General features: G+C 61.2%; 7 protein-coding genes across 7 annotated transcripts; 4 read left to right on the top strand and 3 right to left on the bottom strand.

The window, feature by feature from the left end:
* The first annotated feature begins 429 nt into the window (after positions 1-429).
* On the top strand, positions 430-3,310 carry TRAVEDRAFT_61547 (MFS general substrate transporter). The gene is made up of 8 exons (XM_008047271.1): positions 430-499; positions 552-590; positions 649-791; positions 853-922; positions 1,647-1,893; positions 1,946-2,111; positions 2,168-2,512; positions 2,568-3,310. Exons 1-8 carry the CDS (start codon positions 468-470, stop codon positions 2,972-2,974), a joined length of 1,449 nt encoding a protein of 482 aa, XP_008045462.1. The 5' UTR covers positions 430-467; the 3' UTR covers positions 2,975-3,310.
* Positions 3,311-3,934: 624 nt separating this feature from the next.
* TRAVEDRAFT_176136 (uncharacterized protein) lies at positions 3,935-6,420 on the top strand. The gene is made up of 3 exons (XM_008047272.1): positions 3,935-5,033; positions 5,093-5,821; positions 5,884-6,420. Exons 1-3 carry the CDS (start codon positions 3,996-3,998, stop codon positions 6,154-6,156), a joined length of 2,040 nt encoding a protein of 679 aa, XP_008045463.1. The 5' UTR covers positions 3,935-3,995; the 3' UTR covers positions 6,157-6,420.
* A 547-nt stretch (positions 6,421-6,967) lies between these two features.
* On the top strand, positions 6,968-8,674 carry TRAVEDRAFT_137153 (uncharacterized protein; the record flags this gene model as incomplete). The annotated part of the gene is made up of 4 exons (XM_008047273.1): positions 6,968-7,118; positions 7,173-7,631; positions 7,680-8,176; positions 8,222-8,674. 4 exons carry the CDS (start codon positions 6,968-6,970, stop codon positions 8,672-8,674), a joined length of 1,560 nt encoding a protein of 519 aa, XP_008045464.1.
* A 157-nt stretch (positions 8,675-8,831) lies between these two features.
* On the bottom strand, positions 8,832-9,140 carry TRAVEDRAFT_54340 (uncharacterized protein; the record flags this gene model as incomplete). Its single annotated transcript, XM_008047274.1, has 1 exon — positions 8,832-9,140. One exon carries the CDS (start codon positions 9,138-9,140, stop codon positions 8,832-8,834), a length of 309 nt encoding a protein of 102 aa, XP_008045465.1.
* A 5,567-nt stretch (positions 9,141-14,707) lies between these two features.
* Positions 14,708-16,151, bottom strand: TRAVEDRAFT_54342 (uncharacterized protein; the record flags this gene model as incomplete). Its single annotated transcript, XM_008047275.1, has 2 exons — positions 14,708-15,943; positions 15,996-16,151. The coding sequence occupies 2 exons, from the start codon at positions 16,149-16,151 to the stop codon at positions 14,708-14,710; spliced, it is 1,392 nt and encodes a 463-aa protein (XP_008045466.1).
* Positions 16,152-16,552: 401 nt separating this feature from the next.
* TRAVEDRAFT_24944 (uncharacterized protein) lies at positions 16,553-18,107 on the bottom strand (the record flags this gene model as incomplete). The annotated part of the gene is made up of 3 exons (XM_008047242.1): positions 16,553-17,187; positions 17,275-17,557; positions 17,607-18,107. 3 exons carry the CDS (start codon positions 18,105-18,107, stop codon positions 16,553-16,555), a joined length of 1,419 nt encoding a protein of 472 aa, XP_008045433.1.
* A 1,259-nt stretch (positions 18,108-19,366) lies between these two features.
* TRAVEDRAFT_137083 (DNA glycosylase) lies at positions 19,367-20,569 on the top strand (the record flags this gene model as incomplete). The annotated part of the gene is made up of 8 exons (XM_008047276.1): positions 19,367-19,445; positions 19,502-19,520; positions 19,573-19,652; positions 19,711-19,801; positions 19,909-20,125; positions 20,201-20,294; positions 20,318-20,388; positions 20,453-20,569. The coding sequence occupies 8 exons, from the start codon at positions 19,367-19,369 to the stop codon at positions 20,567-20,569; spliced, it is 768 nt and encodes a 255-aa protein (XP_008045467.1).
* Positions 20,570-20,961: the final 392 nt, after the last annotated feature.

The raw sequence follows: 20,961 nt of genomic DNA on the forward strand, positions 1-20,961 counted from the left end.
CCCAATACCGCCGGCCGCGTATCGTTATCGAGGTTATCAACTAGTGGCTGGCGCGCCGTATACATTCCCCCGGGCTGCGCAGGTCTCCGTCCGTGTCGCAGTATCTTGTTGGTGCTGAATTGCAGGCGGTGGCAGGCACGGAATGGGCGGGCTAGGGCGAGCGAGAATGAAAGCAGTGCGGAGGGTCGGGGGCGGAGGGCCAGCGTGGGGTGGTGCTCATGTGAGCAGGAATAGAGTTGGGCTGAGGCCTGTTCGGGGTGGGAGAAGGAGGAGTGTCAGAGGTGCATCAATGGCATCTGGGCGGACCATGTGGACATGCCTGCCCCCGCCCATATCCGGCGTCTTATCGTCTCTTCGATAGATTCTCCACGCCCGCCCTCCGTTATGCTATAAGTCCCTCCGATCTGTCCTCCGCCCTCCGTGCGCTCGCCCCCATCAGCTCCTCTGCCTCCCTCCTCTGGCAAGCAATGGTCGAGTTCAAGCTACCCACATGGTACACGTACGTCCCTCTTACTCTCGTTCTGCTGCATTGCAATGAACGCCTTGTACAGGACGCCTATGGCGCAAGTGGTGCTTGTCGGCATCACCTGGTGAGTTCGTCGCCTATGCGCGTGTCGTCTCGTGTTTAACGCGTCTCCAAATCCACAGCTTTGCCACAGTCGGCATGTTCAGCGCGGTCTCCAACTTGGGTGCTGGAGGTCTTAGCGACATCACGCTCTCCGACACCTCCCAAGGTGTCCTCTACGGCACCTTCGCCATCACCGGTCTCGTCAGTGGTGGTATCAGCAACTGTGCGTAGAATTCATCACACCTCTCCATTTCTCATGACCTCGTCCTCATTTATATCCACAGTGCTTGGTCCCCGGCTCACGCTCTTCCTCGGTACTCTCGGTTACGCGCTCTACGTCGGTTCCCTATGGTGGTGAGTGTTGCTCGCCTTCCGAAAATACCGTCCGGACCTGCGTTCCCCGGAACCGCCTCGGACGTGCTAGCATCCCGTCTCTTGAACGCCCTGTTCTCCGGAACATATTCATCGGAACATCGTAACCCGCACGGGTGTCTGGCATGAGTGATGGGGCCACAGCAGTCGCTATCTGAGCGCGACATCTCTCAGTGGCCTTTTTGGCTTCCTTGTCCTCGCGTCGCGTATGCCAGCTCGCGGCCGAGTCGTTCCGTCGACACCATGCCGTCGCGCCTCTTTGCGCCATACTTATCCGGTTGAGATGGGCCGTCTCCATTGCAGCGTGTGCGACCGCGGCTGCAGGGGCGGGCTGGCCGTATCGACCCGGAGTGGGCTAGAAAAAAGCGCTACGTGACGCGCGCATGTCCCTCGAAGACCACGCATTCAGGTTAAAGCGAACCAGCGATCCGCGCCTGTTCCATGGGACGGGCTGAATGCGTTCCGTGGAACATCTGCGCCAGATGACGGTCTGCGGAACCGCCTCGGACATGCTGGATCTGCCCCGCTCTCCGTATCCCTGCCGTGGGCAGTGCTGTGGAGAGCGGGCTCGGAGTCCGGGAATGCAGCGCACGAAGCGCGCCTGTGACCGGCTTTGACGTGCACACAGAGTCCAGACAGACTGGCGCCCACATGGGCCCGCTTCCCCGCATACTCCGCGTGCACCCGTACTGATTGGCCTTCCCAGCTACCAGACGCAGGGGACCGGCTGGTTCGTCATCCTCGCGGGGGCGATCCTGGGTGTTTCTGCGGCGCTGCTGTGGTCGGCGCAGGGCGCGATTATGATGTCGTACCCGCTCGAGAAGGACAAGGGGAAGGCGTTTGCGATCTTCTGGGCCATCTTCCAGCTCGGGGCCTTCATCGGCTCGATCATCGCCCTCGCGATCAACATCGAGAGCGGAGGCCTCTCCGCCGTGTCGACCTCGACGTACATCGTAAGTGCAGTTCCTCTTGTGAGGACGTGCGCTGATGCTGGGGCGTCCGCAGGCGTTCTTGGTCATCATCTTCATTGGTGTCGCCTCGGCGTGGTTGATCCTGCCGCCCAACAGGGTCGTCCGGTCCGACGGCACCATCGTCAAGCTCGAGGCGTTCTCCAAGCCGCACGAAGAGGTCGTCGGCATGATCCGCCTCTTTAAGGACTGGCGCATGCTCGGTACGTCTGCGCCAACCCCGCCCTACGCACCCCCCACTCACCCCACCCCGCCGCAGCACTCGTGCCGATGTTCTTCGCGTCGAACTACTTCTACGCGTACCAGGGCTCGATCAACACGAACATGTTCGACGGGCCGACGCGTGCACTCAACGCGACGCTCGAGGGCGCGGGCGCGATCGTCGGCGCGCTCATGATCGGGTACTTCTGCCTCGACCTCAAGTTCCTGCGGCGCCGCACGCGCGGGCTCCTTGGTTTGGCCGTCGTCACCGTGCTCGTCGTCATCGTGTGGGCGGTCAGTCTCTCGTGGCAGGTCACGTTTACGCGCGCGGACGTGAGCGACGCGAACCGCATCAACTACCATGACGCGAACTACAAGGGCAAGGGCGCGCTCTTCTTCTTCTGTACGTACCCCACCGTATCTCCTCCCGTGTGTGTAAGTGCTAACGAACTGCACAGACTACTTCTCCGATGCGTGCTACCAGGCGCTCGCGTACTGGATCATGTCCGCGCTCACGAACGACCCCTTCAAGCTCGCGCGGTACGCTGGCCTGTACAAGGCACTCCAGTCCGCCGGTTCCGCGGGCTCGTTCGGCATGGACGCCGTCTCGACGCCGTTCCTCAACGAGCACCTCGCGTCGTGGATCCTGATGCTCGCGTCGATCCCGCTCGCGTACCTCGTGCTCCGGACCGTGAAGGAGACGAATTACGGCGACGAGAAGATGGTGTACGTGGACGACCTGAAGCACGGGGCCGCGGAGGAGGGCGCCGCGGATGCGCCGGCGACGCGCACGGAGAGCATCGAGAAGGGCAGCGTGTCGGACCGCGCGGAGGATACCCCACGCCCGCTCGTCGCCTCCGCGTAGAGTGTAGACGGCTCTAGGGATTCTCGCTGTTTGCTTGTTGCGCCGATGGTATACCCCTGGCCATCGGCGGCTGGGACGTGCTGCTTTTTGTTACGCTCACGACATGGATGTATAGTACGAGTACGGTGTGGCCTGGGGCGGCTCGGACAGACTTAGGCCTGCAGTTTTGTGGGTACCGCCGCTCTGCCTTGCACGATAGCGACTCTGCGCTTGGGATGCGCGTACTTATTTTGGTATTCCCGGCGGTGTCTGCGGTGGCCCTCCCTCCTCTGTAATGCTTTGATGTGTTTCGTTGCTCATGGATGTTTCGCTAATGACATGCACGGATCTCTCGGATATTCAAAACGTCTGCGTTGATTGCGGGCTGCTCGTACTGGCAAGGGTACCCTTGCGCCAGCGTCAGCGCTGCAACTCGGGTGCGCTTCTCGATCACGTGATCGCGTACCGCGACGCGACGTGACGCGTCTTACCAGCTCTTCCTCGCACCCCATGCTACCGCACTCACCGTTATTGTTCTTATTGCTGAGCCCAACCGTACTATCTATGTTATGACGAAATAAATTAGCCAGGTTGCAAGTCTTGAGAACCTGCTAATACAGACCTCGTCAATAACGGCTCGGTTGCGGAATCACGCGCAAAGTACTTGGTGGGATGTGTACTCCTCGTCGACGGTCGTATCCAGAAGTTGCTCTGACCATGCAACGCGAAGCTAAAATACATACTTATACCAGTACTAGTACTGACGCGGACGCACTGACCACCCATTTGTGAACTTTTCCACGCGTCGATAGCGGAGTAATTAGCGTGCACAGCTAGCCTGGGAGCCGAGGAGTCATCGACATCGACGGCGATCACGCCTCATCGAGCTCGGCTCCGAGGCTTCAGCCCACTCCCAGGACGTCCCCCGCAATCCCAGCTACCAGTGCGCCTCTTTGCTCTCGCCATATCGTATCTGTCTCTCGAGCGCATCTGCCCCGTCAGTTTGCGCTCGTCTGACTAGACGCGTCCACAAGGCGCATCTATGTCTTCCACAACTGGTTCAATCCGCCCCCTTCCCGCCGGTACCGGCTCGGGGCGGAAAGCAGCTGCTCGCGGCCGTCTTCCTACATCCGTGTCGAACCCGGGCTCGAAGGCTAAACACACGTCCCCTGGTCCTAGCTCGGCGAGCACCACCTCGTTGGCTCTCTCGGGCTTCGCGAAGGCCGCCCCGAACGCGAACTCAAAGGCGAAGCCCGGTAAGCCGAAGGCGAAGGCAGGCGTCCGCGCCCTGCACCCGGTCGACACCAACGTCGCGGCGCACGACCGCACGGACCCCTTCGCCGCGCTCACGACCCTCCGCCAGCTCCTCTCCGCCCTCCCCGCGCGCCCCGGCAGCGCCCAATACAAGCTCGCGCCCGAGGAACACCGCCTCGCGGTGCACCTGCTCGGGATCGTCGAGCCGTTCGTGCAAGACACGGCCCCCTGCACCTGTGGGTGCACGTGCAAGGCGCGGCGCACGCTCGTGCGGCTGCCGACCGAGATCCTCGACGCGGTCGCGTTCTGGGTCGACGGCCCACGCGACCTGCGCGCGCTCGCGGGGACGTGCCGGCGCATGTGGGAGGTCGTGGTGCCGCGGCATGCGGAGTATAGGGTCGTGCGCGCGAAGGCGAGCGCGGTGCGCGTGTGGCACCATCTTGTTGTGCATCGCGCGCTGGCGCGGAACGTGAGGAGGCTGGAGGTGCTCAACGAGCGCGCGCCGGCGGGGAGGGAGGTCGTGCCCGCGGGGATTAGGCTGACTGAGACGGATCTGGAGTCGACGGAGGACGAGCTGGGGATGCATGTGAAGCAGGAGCGGTGGCTGATCAGGGCGCTGGAGCGCATGACGGCGCTCACATCGGTGAAGTGGGAGTGCGGACACTCGCTCGTCGCGTTCGAGAGCGTGTGGCCCGTCCTTGCTAAGTGCGGGAGCATCGAGGAGGTCGAGGTGCACGACAACCTCGTGTTCCAGCCCACGGCGCACGAAGACGCATCCGAATCCGAGCCCGAGGAGGGCGCGTCCGCGAAACCGGGCCAGCTGGTGGTATGTCCGTCTACGCGATGCGCCGTGAGCGCGGGCTGAACACCAGATCTACTGTGTAGCTGCGCGATCTCAAGAAGGCGGGCTTTCACGGGGCGAAGAGCACCTTCGGCGCGTCCAAGGAGCCCGACCTCGCGCAGATCTCCGCGATGCTCAACGGCTGCCCGAATATCGAGACGCTTGCGATCAGCTACGTACCCCGTCGCGCCCCCGGCTTCTTCAACCCCGTCGCAGACGACCTTCTGCTTTGCGGCCGCTGGACGCGCCTGCGCTCGCTCACACTGACGAGTCTATGGTGCACCCCCGACGCAGGCTTGGACGCGGCCGCCGCATTCCTCCTCGCGCACGTCGACCTGGAAGTGCTCCACCTCGACGTCGCGTTCGGAGCGGGAGGGCAGGCCGGCGGGGGCGCGCTCGCGACGTTCAAATTCCCCACAGGCTGTCTGCCGCGCCTGCGCGAGCTGAAGGCCGGAAGGGACCTCGCGAGCGCGCTCCTGGCCTGCCCCACCGACGCCGACGCCGACGCCCGCCCGCTGGAGACGCTGAAGGGCGTGCGGCTGAGCGGGTCGCCGCGGGACCGTTTGTTCTTGGAGAATCTGAAGCTGCATGGCGCGAGCGTGCGCCGCTTGGAGCTCGCGGGGTGGAACGATATGGAGGACGTCAAGAGGCTCGCGGAGTGCGTGCCGCGTCTGACCTGGCTCGACCTCGGCAAGAAAGAGGGAGCGGCCAACGGTGCGGCGGCTGGGCCCGCGAGCAAGGTGGCCCAGCCTGCGAACGTGTCCTCCCACTTCGTAAGTCTCAGTATGCATACGCGACGCCCGGTCATGGGAGCTGACTGCTCCTTGGATTGTAGACCGAATGGGCGAACGTGCTCGCCAACTTCAGCGAGCTCACGACGTTCCACGGGGTGCGCTTCTTCTACGAGGTCGCGACCTCGGACGGCGCGGTGCTGTCGCTCTCCGACCGGAGCCGTGTGCGCAAGAACGACGAGGTCGCGGCGGTGCTCGCGTGGAAGTGCCCGAAGCTGCGGCGTGTCGACCACTGGGAGGACGGCGCGGGCAAGGTGCTCGTGCTCGTGCGCGACGCGGAGAAGGTCCGGTACGAGGTCAGAAGGATCAAGGTGTAAGTAGAAAGCAAGATGCGCGGTCGGATAATGCTGGAGAGTATACTTGAAGATATAGGCGTCGGACACTGCTGCCAGATATTGATCTACCTATGTTGATAACCCTTTGTCACCCCGTATGGACACTGCTCCGGTACTCGTACTACCTTCATACCCGCACCCCCAAATCACACTGCTCCGTTTTTTGACCCATCTGCCCCCTTGTATAACTTTTTGAAGGTTTCGAAGGTTGGGAGAACATCCGCGAATTCCGAAAACCCCCTCCCCCTCCCCCTCCCGATCCCCCGTTTAGGCGCCGTCATATTGGCGCCCGCATTTCCAGCCAATAGGATCGTAGAACGGTCTGCCAGTGTTGTTCTTGCCGCGGTCCTCCTGGTAGTGTACACTCCTCTTGTACGATGATCGCGTTGGCCTCTCTACTACAATGCCTTACTAGCTGCGAAGAATTACGCCTTGTATCTCTGTGTTCGCTCATCAAATTCGTCCGGCTGGCAGTCATACTAAAGCCGGTCATCCTTCATCGGCAAAAGGCTAGATGGCAACCACACACTATTCCCGACTCCGAGTCTCTGCCACGGCACGTCTTGTCGTTCCTAGCGGGTCATCTTGGCACGGCAGAAAGTGGTGTAAAGCGCTTATGGGCAGCCTTGGGCAAGTCAATCTGGGAGCATGGCTCCTTGTTACTCGAGGAGGAGTGCGAGGTGCCTCCTGGCCAGGGAGACGGATCTAGTGCAGACGATGAGTCTGTGCTATGTACGTTTCTTTCTCCCTTATGTATTCTTCATACTCATGTCATTGCCGTCTAGCTGATCACATGCTTTACCCCGCGACCACCGTCTGCACCGACCCGTCATGCCCTAGCCACGGTCGCGTTCTTCGATTATGGGAAGATCCGAAGCGGGTGACCATGTTCTCTCTTGCGAGTGGGGTGTTTGAGGGGTTCGCGGTGGCGACCAGCTGCAGGAGTACGCGCACAGTCTATCCAATGCAGATGGTGTAATGCTAATCAAACCTCCCAGAGTGCCGGGCAACGTACTACCCAAACTACGTCGTCCGTGGTGATGTGCGACAATATTATGAGGGTATCCCCGACTACGTACAGGTCGCCGACCACACATACATCGAAAACGCTCTTCTCGAGCACTTCACAATGCTATCCGTTCTGTCTTGGACGTCATCCACAAATACCGCCCACATCTACCACGAGTCAATGTCACACCTGCCCTCCGACGCCCGTGACATCCCCCGCTTCCAGCTTCGTACAGAACATACGTCGGACGGGTTTGTCCTCCTCGCCCTGTTACGTGATGCAAAGGACCGGGGCAGCGTCCTTGAAGTCCCCAACAGTGGCGACCAGCAGGAGCGTTTCAAGGATGCCATGATCGCCCGCAATCGGCGCATTCAATTCTCGGGCCAGCCGGAGTACGCTCATTGGTGTCAGAAATGCCACCGGCGTTTCGACGATGATAGCGGTCCGCGTACGTCCTGCGACTGACACGCCTTGCACCTGCTAATTTACCGTGCAGATTTCGTCGACTGCATCGTAACCGATGGTATTAGCATAGGACGGCCCTGTTGCGGCGTTCAAAATTGTCGGGAGCCACTTCGCACGCCGCAGGATCACTGGTGCGCGCGTCATGTCCATCAGGCCGCGTTCTGCGTCGTCGACGGCTGTTGCTACGCCCATCGCCAAGGATTTCGGACCTGCGACTCACATGCCGCTGTTGAAGACCACCACGTTGCTACTGGCCAGGCGCTCTTTACCCTGCGAATGCGTCTTCAGCGTGCCCAAGTCACACATCCAACAGATGCCATCGAACCCGATGCCCCGGTCGAAGAGGATGTCGATCTCGACGACACTCTCGATGGCCCTTGTCCGGAGAAGCCTGTTGACGGGAACCGACGTGTCCGCGCACGCTTTGGTCGTCGGCGTACGCACAACGAGCAACTCATCGTGCGGCCGTGCGGCATCATCACTGCCCGGGAAACTTTCTATGGGGCAGAGACTACGCCGCAGGTTCTTGTGAGTGGTTTACTGTCTCATGCAACATATGCTGACGTCCACCAGGACATGTTGCATAAGAAGCATCTCATTCCGGGGTCGATGCCGCGGTTCGTTTACTATGACAATAACTGTGGGCTCTACAAGCACTGTGCAGCCACCGCTGGGGAGGACCTCCACACCCGCATCGGCCTCCCGGTAGACGTATTCCACTGGAAATGCAAACACAAGAAGACGGACGTTGAGTGTTCTTTCCATTGCAACCCACACATGTTTCCGGAGCTTCTCAACGGCGACCGTTCGTGGTACTTCAATTCCTCCCGTGCCGAGCAGACGAACGTGTGGTTCGGCGGTTATCACGCCATTGTACGGGAAATGGGTGCGGTAAAATACGAGTTCTTCCTCGACGAGATGATCTTGAGGAAGAACGAACTCACACGGGCGAAATTGGAGGCCGAGGGCTGGACTCCGGGTTATCGCGATGATATCAGGTTTGCAGGCACGAATGTTTCATTGTAGTTGTAGATTGCCGTGTACGTATATTCCTACATAGATATGTATACCTCTCACTTGCCTGCCACGCCCCCTCTCACGCTCTCCCACCCGCCCGCAGCGCTCTTCTGGCTCTGATCTCGGGCGTCGCCACACCACGCCCCGCCGGTATCTACCGCTACACTTACTGTGCACGGACGCGCGCGCCCACGCCCACGTCCTGCGCCTTCGCCTTCGCCCGCGGGGACGCGCTCGCGCGCCCGTGCCCCTGCTCTACGTTTGAACAGACGAGCTGGAGGTGCACGCGTCGAGTGTCGGTCTTTGAGCCCCGCCGCGCACTCGTGGGCGCGCCGTCCCGGAGCTTGACGATGTACGAGCGCGCCTTCGTCGCGCCCGCGAACTTCTCCACCGTGTGGAGGGACGCGGCGGGGGCGGCGAAGATCGGCGCGGCGAAGAGCGCGAGGGCAGCGGCGACGGTGGCGAAGAGCTGCATGGCGGCGGGCGGGGAGCAGGGTAGTGCGCGGGGACGACTGCGGGAGAGAGTACGGGGGCACTGGGGCTATCGTCCGCACGTCGCTGAGCCTTTATACGATGCTGCGTCGAGTGTCGGTCTTTGAGCCCCACCGTGCACTCGTGGGCGACGCATGCCGCCGCGTTGCTGCTGCCTCTTCTCGGAAAGGCGAGAAGGCCGCCTGGAACCGAGAAAGAGCGCGCCGGCGCACCGTTGAGCTCGAGTTTAGCGTCGTCGCGGCCTCCCGCGAGGACAGAGTCTGGCACCGGAGGGCGCGGCCGTTCGCGACGTTGTCTCGCGAGTTCTCGGACAGTAGGTAAGTCGTCATGTGCATGTCTAGCCTACGATGCGAGCGAGGGGAAGGCGATCGCGCGGCGCGAGGTGCGATGACGCGCTGCTGGACTTGGCGGTTGACGTTTTGCTTGTCCGCGCGCGAGACGCGTTCCGTGGCCGGCCACACGTGTAGCTCGCACGCCGAGGTTCACGACGTCGTGCGGGCGGCATACACGTCACATCGTGTGCATCACGACTGCGAGATGCACGGAAGGCCTCCCAGAGTCGCCTGGCGGTGAGAACGGCCTCCTGGGTGTTCAACGGCGGCGGCGGCGGCAATGATTCGCTGGGGGGAGACGGCGCGACGTAGCTCTAGGGAGTCTCGTACATGGGAGATGGCGAGACGACACGCCGACGCGCACGAGCGCGCTCGGGATGAAGGAGGACAGATCGGCGACGGCAATGAGGCGTGTCGCGTACCGCCGCCGCGGGCGCGCAAGAATGTGCGTCGCGCTGATCGGGAGTGTCCTGCGTGCCGCATGACGCGACGCGACGCGCCTTTCACCGGCCGGACGTGCACAGGCTCGTCGGGTCTACAGGACGAGTCTCGAGCTGCGGGCGCGTTCCGCGAGCGTAAGTCGGCTGTGAGAGGTAAGCAGGCGGACGCACCTGCGCTCCACGACGTCGTCTCCGCGGCGCTGGCAAGGTCGTCTGCGTCGGGCAGGCGGGATCTCCTTGGGCCCGGCAGGTTGCGGACGTCTCTACGAGCCCGTCACGCGTTGCTGAGGGAGGGGTCAGAGCGGGGGCGGGATGTCTGCATACCCGTGCGACGAATGTCTGCCTGCTCGAGGTCGGCGGCACGATACGAAGCAGGCAAGAAGCACGCAGCGTGCGCATCGAGGAGATGAGACGGTTGGTGGGCGGCACGCAGGTCGACATTGCGATGCGCCAAGCAGCGGCAGGGAGGCAGGGGACAGAGGGCCCGGCAGGTACGGACGTGCGCACGCGTCCATCGCGCATTCCGCATTACTTATGCACCCCACGCTTTAGGGCCGTCCTCCCCAACGCCGTCCTCGGGCTCGTGTGCAGGGCTCAGCTCGACGCGGGCTGACGAACCCCGGCGTCGCGGCTCTCGTCGGTGCGGCGGCCGCGGCGGGTGAGACGGCTCTCGTCGGTGCGGCGGCTGCGGCGGGTGAGACAGATCGCAGTGGGGCTGGGGCTGCGGCCGGACTATGCCCTGCGCTCCTCCACGGTGCCTTTTTCTTTTTCTGTGGTAGGTGGAGGGTAGAAGGTCGGAAGAGGGTCAGTGGCAGGATGGGAGGGTCATGAAGCGCCCATACCCTACTTACCCTTGACCCGTTCTCCGTGCCCCATTGGCATCCCGCTGGTACCCGCTGATTGTTCTCCTCCCTGTTTCGCCACCTGATAACCGCCTCCGCTCGTGTCGCTGTCCCTGTGCGCGTGCGGTGCTCCGTGTTCGCTCGTGCTGGCCTCCGCTTTGTCGCTCTCCATGCGCTTGTAGTCACATCCGCCCCTGATTGTCTATGGCGACCTCGTCTCCGTCCTCGTGCTTCTCACGATGGCGACCCCAGTGTGCGGGCGTGTTCGGCTTCCAGGGATGGGTTCGCGGCGCCCTCGTCTCGTAGCGCGATGGTATCAGGACGTCTCCCGCACCCTTGTCCGGGAGGCCGCCTCTACATCGTGTTGCGCTCGCGGTATGTACGCCACGGCCAACACCGTCGAGATCGAGTCAGTTCGAAGTGCAGCCTAGGCGGCGCAGGGGCGTACATACCTGCCAGGCTCGCCGGTCCTCCACGCGGCAAGGAAGGTGCCCCGCCCCCCTCCGAGTTGCAGACTGGACGCCCGCGCGGCCGGGGAGATGCCCGCAAGCCCGCGTCGTCACGACTACGCTCGCCGCGGCCATCCGAGTGCGCCTGAGGCGGCCGGCCGCACTGCTGACACCGCTCCCCGCCCCACGCGCTGCTGACACCGCTCCCCGCCCCACGCGCTCGCCCGCGCCGCGACGCGTCCTCTCAGTGGCGCATCAGCCCGCCACGCCGCTCCTCTGCGCGCCCAAGAGGTGAGTTCGGCGCAGGCGCACCGCCGAAACCGCGCTGAAGACGGGTTTTGGAGCCCGCCCGGATCGCGCCTGGATCGCGTGTGCTGAGTGCGCGGGGTCGGGGGACACGTCGCGTGTAGCTGGCGGCGCGGGAGACGGCGCGGGGCGCGGGCTGGAGGATGGATGGGGGCGGGGCGTGGGCGATGTGTCGCACATCTTAGTTGGCGCATCGGAGGCGTGTCTGCGCAGAGGCGTCGTCAGGGAGGCGTGTCGGGCGTGAATGCGCAGCCACGGCGCAGATGTCAGCGGCGTCGGGGCCAGAGGAGGCGCCATTGCGGCAGGGAGGCGTTGTCGCGGCAGGAGGGCATTGTCGTGGCAGGGAGGCGTGTCGGCATTGTCGGGGGACCGCAGAGGGGCTGGGAGCGAAGTGGGGTGAACAACTCACTCAGGCTACGCGTGCGCGTCTCTGCCGCGAGCTTGCGGAACAGCGGGTGCAGCACAGCGTTCGCGGGGAGCGAGTTCGCATCGTGCCCCTCCGCACTGGGCGACGACCGCGCTGGCTCCGGGCTCGCGGGAAAGCGCGGCGTGTGGGAGAGACTGGCGGGGTCCGGCACGTCCGGGTTTGCCGATATCGGGGGTGGGAAGTCGGACGACGAGCGGGTGCACTCGAGCACGGAGGGGGCGGCAGGCACGTCTCGCTGCTCGGAGTTTGCGGTGGGGTCGTCGGCTTCTTGTTCGATGTCCTCGGATGTCGAAGGCCTCGCGGTCAAGGCCCTCGATGTGCCCCGGTCGTGTCGCGACGCGTCCAGGAAACGCGGGGGGCCAGTTCCAGTCCACATGTGTCCGGAGAGTCGCGGACGGAGGGGATGGCGAGCGCTCATCGCTCGACCCGTCCTCGTCTTAGGCTTGGGCGTCCGCTGCGTGGGCTTCAAGGGCTGCCTCGTCAGCGTCTGCGTACAGGTCGTCGATGTCAAAGGGCTCGGGCACCGGCGCACTAGGGGTCGGATGGTGGCCTACGCCCTCGTCATTCGCACCATCCGCAGTGTCCGCGTCTGGGCTTGTCGGGTCGCCGCAGGTCATTCGGGCGCGTCCGTGTCGTCCCCATCGGGGTGCACCTGCGTTTGTCTGCGTCGGGTCGCCGCAGGTCATTCGGGCGCGTCCGTGTCATCCCCATCGGGGTGCACCTGCGTTTGTCTGCGTTTGTCTGCGTTGGGGTGCGCCTGCGTTTGTCCGTCCAGCCTGCATCAGGGGTGTCCTCGACTACGAGCTCGACCCCCACGCGGTGTATGCAGTGTCTCGCACACTGGGCCATCCGCCTTCCAGCTCTGTCGTTAGCATGTGCTCATCGCTGCGGTCAAAGCGGGGGAAGGCATACCTTGATATCCCACAGGTTCCCGACCGTGCCAGACCTGCGTCGGTGTGTCCTCCAGGGTGTCTGTGAGCGTGGCGCGGCCTGTCGTCGCTGATGAGCGAGGTGCAGCGCATTCCCGGGGATGACACGGAAGGCGGCGGGGAGGGGGTCGGTGGTTGGCTAATCGGTTTGTGCATTGCGAGTGTTGCACGTCAGCGAGTGCCATGCAGTGTCGTGGTCCTTGGGGTATGTTGAGCTCATTGTCGTCCTCATAAGGTTCGGCCATTGTAGGTCTCTTCTTGCGGCATTGCCTCCGGCGGCGAGAAGGACCTGCAGGCCAAAATTTGCTCACTGCCACGCGAGCATCGGGGCACCCGGCGCGACGCACCCCGTCTGCCTCCTCGCAATACGGACGTAGCCTGTAGGGACATCCTGCCGTCACATCTGTGCTCCCCGTCGCTTTGTTGGGGAGGCAGCGCTGTGGGCGCGGTGAGTCTCGGCGCGCACAAAGTCAACGTGGTGTCTGCGTACCTTACACTCTAGTTGAGCCGCATTTGTAGCCGTCGTCGTCGTAGTGCCTATGTGGTGGGGCACATGCGTGGTGGGGCAGATGTGAGGCGCGTCCTTGTCCGTGTCCTCGCTGTCACGTCGTTGTCTGCTCGCGGATCGTAGGCGATGGCGCCTGTCCGTGGATGTTTGCACGAGCCGCTAGGGTATGATGTGGCGGCGCGCTGCGGGGGCTGTCGGCTTGTGTTTGCGTGGTTGTGCGGACGTGGTGGTGGTGGAGAAGAGCAGAGTGGGTAGGTATGCGTGATGGGCTTGATGAGTCTGGGGCCGGTGTTGGGAGATCGGGCCCGGAAACGTGGGTTTGGGATCGGGCCCACCAACGTGGTTTTAACTTTTGGGATCGGGCCCGCCACTGCGGTTTGAAATGGGCCCTCGCCCACATACTCCCCCTCACTGTTTTCGCTCTTGCCCCTCATCTGCCTCCTACTTCCGCCTCATCTGCCTCCCCTGCGCGTCCCCTTCTGTCTGCTCTGCCCTCCGTGTCCTGGTTAAGAGTGAGGCTGGGATCTGAAGTTTCCGCAGCCGCCCTCATATGCACCCTCCGCTCGTCAACCGGTGTACACTGTGTTGGACACGGCCCCGGACGTCGTTTCACATCCCCGCAACGCTCCGGTGCTGGCCCTTCGCCATCCTCGCATACAAGCACCCCGTCACTCACTCGTCCGCGTCGTACTCATCACACCCACGTGAACGCAGTACGACGAGGCTGAGCGGGACCTCACCTTGCTCTCACACACACTAGAGCTGTCCCAGTGGCTCGAAGACGTGTGGACGGCAGCACGAGTATGATACTTGTCCCCGGCGGCTCTGGCGAGTACGGCGCACCCCTCGGTGCTCTTGCAAGACTGGTGATGCGCGCCGCATCGAAGATGTGCGTGCCCGGGTGAGTGTGTGGCCGTCGTAACCTCACCTCGTCTTTTGCGGCGCGTCCTTTCTCATCCCGCGGCACATCCTCGTCGCACAGCGCATCCTCGTCACACGGCGCATCCTCGTTCCCCGTGGTGCGTCCTTGTCATTGCACGGCGCATCCTCGTCACATGGCGCATCCTCATTCCTCGTTCCTCGTGGCGCGTCCTCGTTCTCGTAGTGCGTTGAATCCTATCCATACTTTGTCACGCGCGTGCATCGGTCGGGTTCTGCATTATCTAGGCAGGGCGAGGTTACTTTTACACAGCGGCAGGCAGCATGGGCAGGAGGCAACGGCTTGTAGAAAAATGTCTGCATGTTACAAATCTTATGGTATTTACAATGCTCTAGACAACAAATAGAATACTGCTCTGCCCCCCTCGTGCCTCCACGCTAGTCGCTGTCCAAAGTGAGATCAATGTCAACGTGCTCGATCTTAATACGAGCCTTGAACACGCGCTTGGTGGCGGGCGGAGAGGCTGTGAGGTCGATAGGATGTAAGAGAGAGCCGGGCCCCTTCGAGGATGAGGCGACGGCGGGGAGGATGATAGCGGATGTGTGTGAAAACCGAGCAGGGAGTAGGAGGGCGGGGGCTTGGTGGTCGGCTGTCATGTACGACATGGCAGTAGAGTAGGATGTAGATGCAACCGGCATATTGATGCGCAGATCCGGAGATGCGGACTTCATGTCGAGGATGGACGCCTTGAGGGCGGCAGCCATGTCGAGCTGGAACCGGCGGTCCAGGTGGAGGTCGGGGCTGAATACCGGGGGATCAAACGACGGCGAGCGTTTCTCCTTGTCCGACTGCAGCTGTGCGTGCGTCCGGGCGAGGAGCCGGTCATATTCGCCATCAGAGGAATGCTCACAGTCTTCACAGCCCAGATGTTCAGGACGCAAGCAGTCGGAGGGGAGGCGGCGGGCTGCCTTGCGTGGAGGCGAGTCATCTGCACCAGCGGGCTCGGGGGACCGTGCTCGCTTGGCATAGGCTGGGGGAGGGACTTCTGAGGGAGGGGCCGCGTCCTCTGCGTCTTCTGCGAAAAGGGCGGCGATGGCGGCCATACGTTGCGATCTAGGACTAGACTGGGAGCTACTAGCCTGCGAGGACGCACCACCAGAGGATGATTTAGCACCAGAGCCCAAGTCGCTAGCAGCCGAGACCAGCCCATCAGAGAGAGTGAGAGAAGAGCTCGGAGTGAGTCCGAGCTGCGCAAGAACGTCCACAGAGACCGCCTTGTGTTCGGAGCAACCTCCGGCGAATGCGCAGTGCTTAGCACACCGCCCATGCTCACAGTCCGTCGCGACACGAGTAGAGGTGCATGAGGTGATGCTGCACTGTGCGCGCGGACCTGGTGTGGCTGCACGGGGAGCACGTTGCTTGCCTTTGCTGCAGGGGACGGCTGGGGAAGACTGCGCGCGATGCTTCCCTTTGTTGCGGGGGGGTGGAGGGGAGGACCGTGCGCGTTGTTTTCCCTTATTGCGAGCGGTAGTGGGGGTCGGTAGACTCTCAGTGTCTTCGTCATCAGAGGCGGATGGGCTTGTGGGTGGGGTTTCGCCGTCGACAATCAGGTCGTTACAGAACCGGTAGTATTGTGCATGTTCTTCTTCACCGCTGAGGCTGTGGGGATGGCACTGGGATATGTATCAGGCTTTGTGCGCAAAGGTAACGCATAGTCAGACTTACGGAGCAAAACACACGCCCGAAGTTTGGGGAGTTGGGGTTCTTGCAGACACGGGGCTTCATGAACCGCGGACAGAGCCCACAAGGCCATTTTGCCTTGGTTAGCGGTCCCCACCTCTTGCGAGCAGCGGTAAGGGCAGATACTCGGCGACGAGCCATGGTGTAGTGGAGAAGTGAACGGGTGTTGCCGCTAGAATTGAGGTGGAGGGGATGGTGGTACCACAGTGGAGACGTGAGCGGGAGAGGCAGGGGGACGCTGGGGGGGTGGAGGACGCTGAGAGAACGGGGGAGGAAGGGGATGCTGGTGGATCCCCCGACGTTGCGCACTCTCTTATAGTGCGCTGCACTGTTCACAGAAGGGTGAATTGGAACGCGGTGTGGCTCGATGGTCACCCTTCTGTGGCGCCCCTTCACGATCTGCAATCCAGTTTAGATTTACACCGGCCGAGGTCGCCGCATGTGACAGTCGACCGCCAGATTGAGCGCGAATTGAATTTAAATGGAAGTGGATCTAAAAACACAAATCGAGTTGGCATCATTCACATAGCGTCACAGCGTGTCTACTGGTGGGCTGGAAGTTGCTTCCACCCGGTGAGCTTCCTACGACAGTTCGTCCACAGCCCTTCCTTCGTGCGGGGCAGCCCCATGACCCACTCGCGCTGTTCCTGAGTGGAGTGAATCCACGCGAAACGCTGCGCGTGGTATGTGGCAGACTTGAACGGACGTCCTCGGAAGACGTACTCGAAGCGTTCCTTGAGGCCGGTGTCGTCCCCAGTGTTGCCCAGCATGGAGAATGCTTGTGCCATATCGCGAGCGTAGATCCCTGCCGGCCAGGCTTTCTTATCGAGCGGTGGAGTGTAGACAGTCCCCGTGAGCCATAGATAATCCAGATCGTCAGGACCAGGAGCTGAGTCAGTAGCAGCGTGTTCAGAGGGGAGATTGGCTGTATACAAGACAGCAGCCTGTGTAGCTGGAAATGACGGGGGAGGAGGCGGCTCCAGGAAGGGGGGTGGTGACGGTGACGGACTGCTTTGCGTCGTGATGGGGTGCTCATATGGTGGAGCTAACACGGCAGGGATGCTGTCTGCAGGCGTGATAGACATTGCTGACGTAGTTGGGATGAGAGTGGTGGGGGTGTTGTCGGCCGGGGTGATAGACATGGCAGACGTGGCAGAGACCAGAGACATGAGTGATGCTAGAGAGGCAAGCGAAGATGCAGACAAAGACATTGAAGACGGAAGCACAGAAGAGCCGGATGGAAGGGATGTGGTAGGGGGCTCACTAGTTGTGAGCTGCGTGCGCTGACCGGCCAAAATGCAAAACTGGTCAAGGCCGCGGCAATCCGTGACCCCAACCAGGCGGAACAGAAGGTTGTCCTGATTAGTGGCCTTGATGACCGTCTGGACCTGCTCGCGTCTCCAGGTGCGAGACGGGATATGGTAGCGTTCGATAGCCGTGGAGGGAGTGAGGCCCAAGGGCCCTACGATGTCCGTCAGAGATGCCAAGGTGACTGTCGGCCATGTAGGAGAGCCTTGGCGGTTGTGCACGTTGGGGGCTTGGCCATTCTGGAATGGTATCAGTACCATATGCACGGGGAACTGGCTGACAACGCACCTGGACCCAGATGTTCACCGTATACTCCTGCTTGAGGAGCGCAAGATGCTTGCGGCGCTCTTCCTCTGCTTGCCGCTTGGTGTTCTGAGCTTGCGTCCGTGCATCCCAGTCGGCCTGGAAGCTACTTGGCATCGGTATGCGGAAGTTGCGAGAGGGAGGGTCTTGAGAGCCTGCAGCCATGTCCTCAGAAACTGCCGTGTTGGAAGGGTTGGTTGACGGCGGCGTGAGCGAAATGGCGGCAACGGGGAGCAGTGGAATGACTGGTGGTGGGTGTGCTAGATTGGATGGATCGAGCGGCTGCGGGATGGCGGTAAGTGTTCCTGCCCGTCTTGCCACATCATGCCCTGACTGGCCGCACGGTGCAGCTTGGAGGAGGCAGTGCCTCTTGCATCGCTTGTGGCCGCACGCTTGAGCTACGTTCTTGATGGTGCAGCCGTTCTCGATGCACTCTGCACGAGGAGGTTTGTCGCCTGGAACAAAGCGGATGAACGGGGCCTGCATGGCAAGAGGATGGTTGTGGTCGTGGTTGAGGGGGCGCAGCACACCAACGGTGAACTTCAACATAAACAATCTTCTATTCGGTAGGGAAACGAACACGACAGAAGGAGACGATGGTGAGATGGGGAGGGCATGTGGCGTCGGCGCCTAATGGGCCGACTCCCCCGGACCGGGACCGGGAATTGCCGGGGGAGGGGGAGGGGGAAATGGGAATTCACGGACTTTTTGAAGGTTGGAGGTCGATAGCCTTAAGGGGAGAGTGAGCCTGAACAGGCGCTTTCCTTTTTCGGATGACAAGATAAGATTGCACCACTACTAAAAAAGGCAGGTTCCCCGCGGATGCTGCTATAAATGCTGTGCAAGATAAGATTTGCAAGGTGTGATGGCGCAGCGGTTAACGCTGCGCTGCTTTTTTGCGGGTCGTAAGTTCGAATCCCGGCGGCGACGCCGCGTTAAGGTTAGGTAGGTAAGGTTGGGCTAGTAAGGTTAGGTTAGTAAGGTTAGGTTGTTGAGGTTAGGTAGTTTAGGTTAGGAAGTAAGCTTAGGTAACCGAAATTCAGGACTTTCCCCCTCAAAGGGAGCCGGTCTGTATTAAAAGCGCGAACGAGGCTTTAGCGTGCCCGCCTGAGTGCTCCCGGCTCGGGGGACCCCCCGAGCGCAGCGAGGGAGGGGAGGGAGCACGAACGGCGGGTCCTCTTCGCGCAACCCACAAGTCCACGATCTAAGCGCCGATATGTCTAAAAAAAGGAAAGCGCCTGTTCAGGCTCACCATCCGCCTTAAGGTGAGACGATCGAGATCTACCCCGTGGGGATGAGCGTCTATGCGAGAATATGACGCCGCGGCGTTCCAATTGCTCCCTCCCTCTTCTCTCTCTCTCTTCAACCACTGACCAATTTTCATATACATTCTGCCTACGACTGCACACCTTCTACCCTTCATCCACTTATACACGATGGCGACAGAAGTCGAAGAAATTGAGCCCTCCGTAAAGGTCGAGAGTAGCGCCAACACCCCGACCCAGCTCCTCCGTGACGCGCTTTTCCGTTTTCGCTTCGACGCAGAGTCCACGCCGTCCTTGCGGCGGTCTCCGCGCAAAAATGGCGACCTTGTCAAATCAGAGGAAGCAGAGTCCGAACTCCCTTCGTTGCCAGCGGAACGCCGGCCGCCGAAGAAACGGACTGCAAGTCGTGCCGCGTCCAGTCCAGCTGTTAAGAAGGCGAAGGTCGAGGACGCGGAGCGTAAACCTCCACGAGCTAAAGTTATGGTGGCGCCCCCTGAAAAATATGCGCATCTCAATGCGTTGAACGACCACCTTGGAACAGAGCCAGATAAGCTAGACGGTGAGCCCAGGAACGGAACGATACACTTGACACGTGCTGACCTTCGCTCGCTCTAGTTATGTTTTGCGGTATCAAGTACGCTACGGTCGGGCGAGGGACGCTTGAAGCGGTACTAATATATCTCTAGTCCAGGGAAGAGGTCTGCGACTATTGGGCACCATTTCGCCCACCCTACGAACCACTTCTGGAGGTGTCTGCATGGTGCACGTCAGTTGAATGGACACGCATGCCGCATCGACACCGAGTGACTTTTAAAATCTCGCAGAGCTTACTGACCGGCTTCTGGATGCGACGGAAGACGGAATACTCCCTGAGAGCTACCAGCTCGGCTTGGTGCGCCAGGTCTTGGCTGTTACGTCTATGCTGATATTCATGCGGCTGTTGTGAACAGACGAACCTTGTGGAAAGACCGAGCACACAGGTATGCGGCGTGCCCAATGCCCTCCTCCGTCTTCTCATTAAGTCAACAGGCAGCTGAGCTAGCAGACACCGAGTATACCGCCGGTGTGCCGGCACTGTTACGCAAGATCGTGCTCCTGCGACCATGCATGGTGTGTTTTGTCGGGAAGCAGATATGGGAATCCTTTATCAAGGCTGCCGCACCGCGTCCCACTGGTTCTCGCGGGTCCACGCCATCGGCCGGGATCACATCAGCTGAGCGAGGGGTGCACACGGAAGTAGTCACCGCCGGCGTCACCGGATCGGGGAACTCAGTAGCTCAAGTTACGACAACCCGCAAGAAGAGCGTAGCGAAGAAGCGAGTCCCGAAGCCGCCGCTTGCGTTCGACCTGCAGCCGTACAAGGTGGTACACTCGGACCGTGAGTCTCTCACCCATTCAATCCGACAATGTTGCCCTTAATCCGCTGTACAGCTGACGCGCGAGTGCGGGAGACCTTGTTCTTTGTCGTCGTAAGTACATCCGGACTTGTCGCAGGCTACCAGGTACGTCGACAATCGTTGTACTGGCTGATGCAAGAGAACGTAACGTCGCCCCGGGTTCCTTCAGCGCCCAGAGAAAATCAAGCAATTCCAGCTTCTCAAGCAGCGCGTAGACGAGCTCAAGAGTTGCTCTCTGGACACCTCTGATATGACTATTATACCGATCCCTCCAGACCTACTTTGAGGCTGGTGATTGATTCCCTTTTTCCCCCTCATCGTTGACTTTACTTCTTGGGTTCGGTGTTGTCGAGTCTACTTTAATACAGGACCGCGGATTATGACTCGTGCGACGATCGATGAACCTCGTCACATCCCGGAGCTCAAAGCGAATCACGATTTCCGATGCAACGCATTCGTCCTCGTATTACCCAAGCCCCCAAAACACCCGCAGTCTCTTCTTTGGCATCAGCCCGGCTGTAGAAGATCCCTTTGCACAAGAGAGAAAATCCCGGGTCTCTACGTAAACATATACTAGCCTGAAGCGTTGACATGTCGTGAAGGTGCACTGCATTAGTAGGCACCCACGCACGGTCGAGATCATCATCCAGTACATAAGGCTGAAGGCGGTGATGGGGT

Source organism: Trametes versicolor (genome assembly GCF_000271585.1).
Source record: "Trametes versicolor FP-101664 SS1 unplaced genomic scaffold TRAVEscaffold_17, whole genome shotgun sequence".
Taxonomy (NCBI): Eukaryota; Fungi; Basidiomycota; class Agaricomycetes; order Polyporales; family Polyporaceae; genus Trametes; species Trametes versicolor.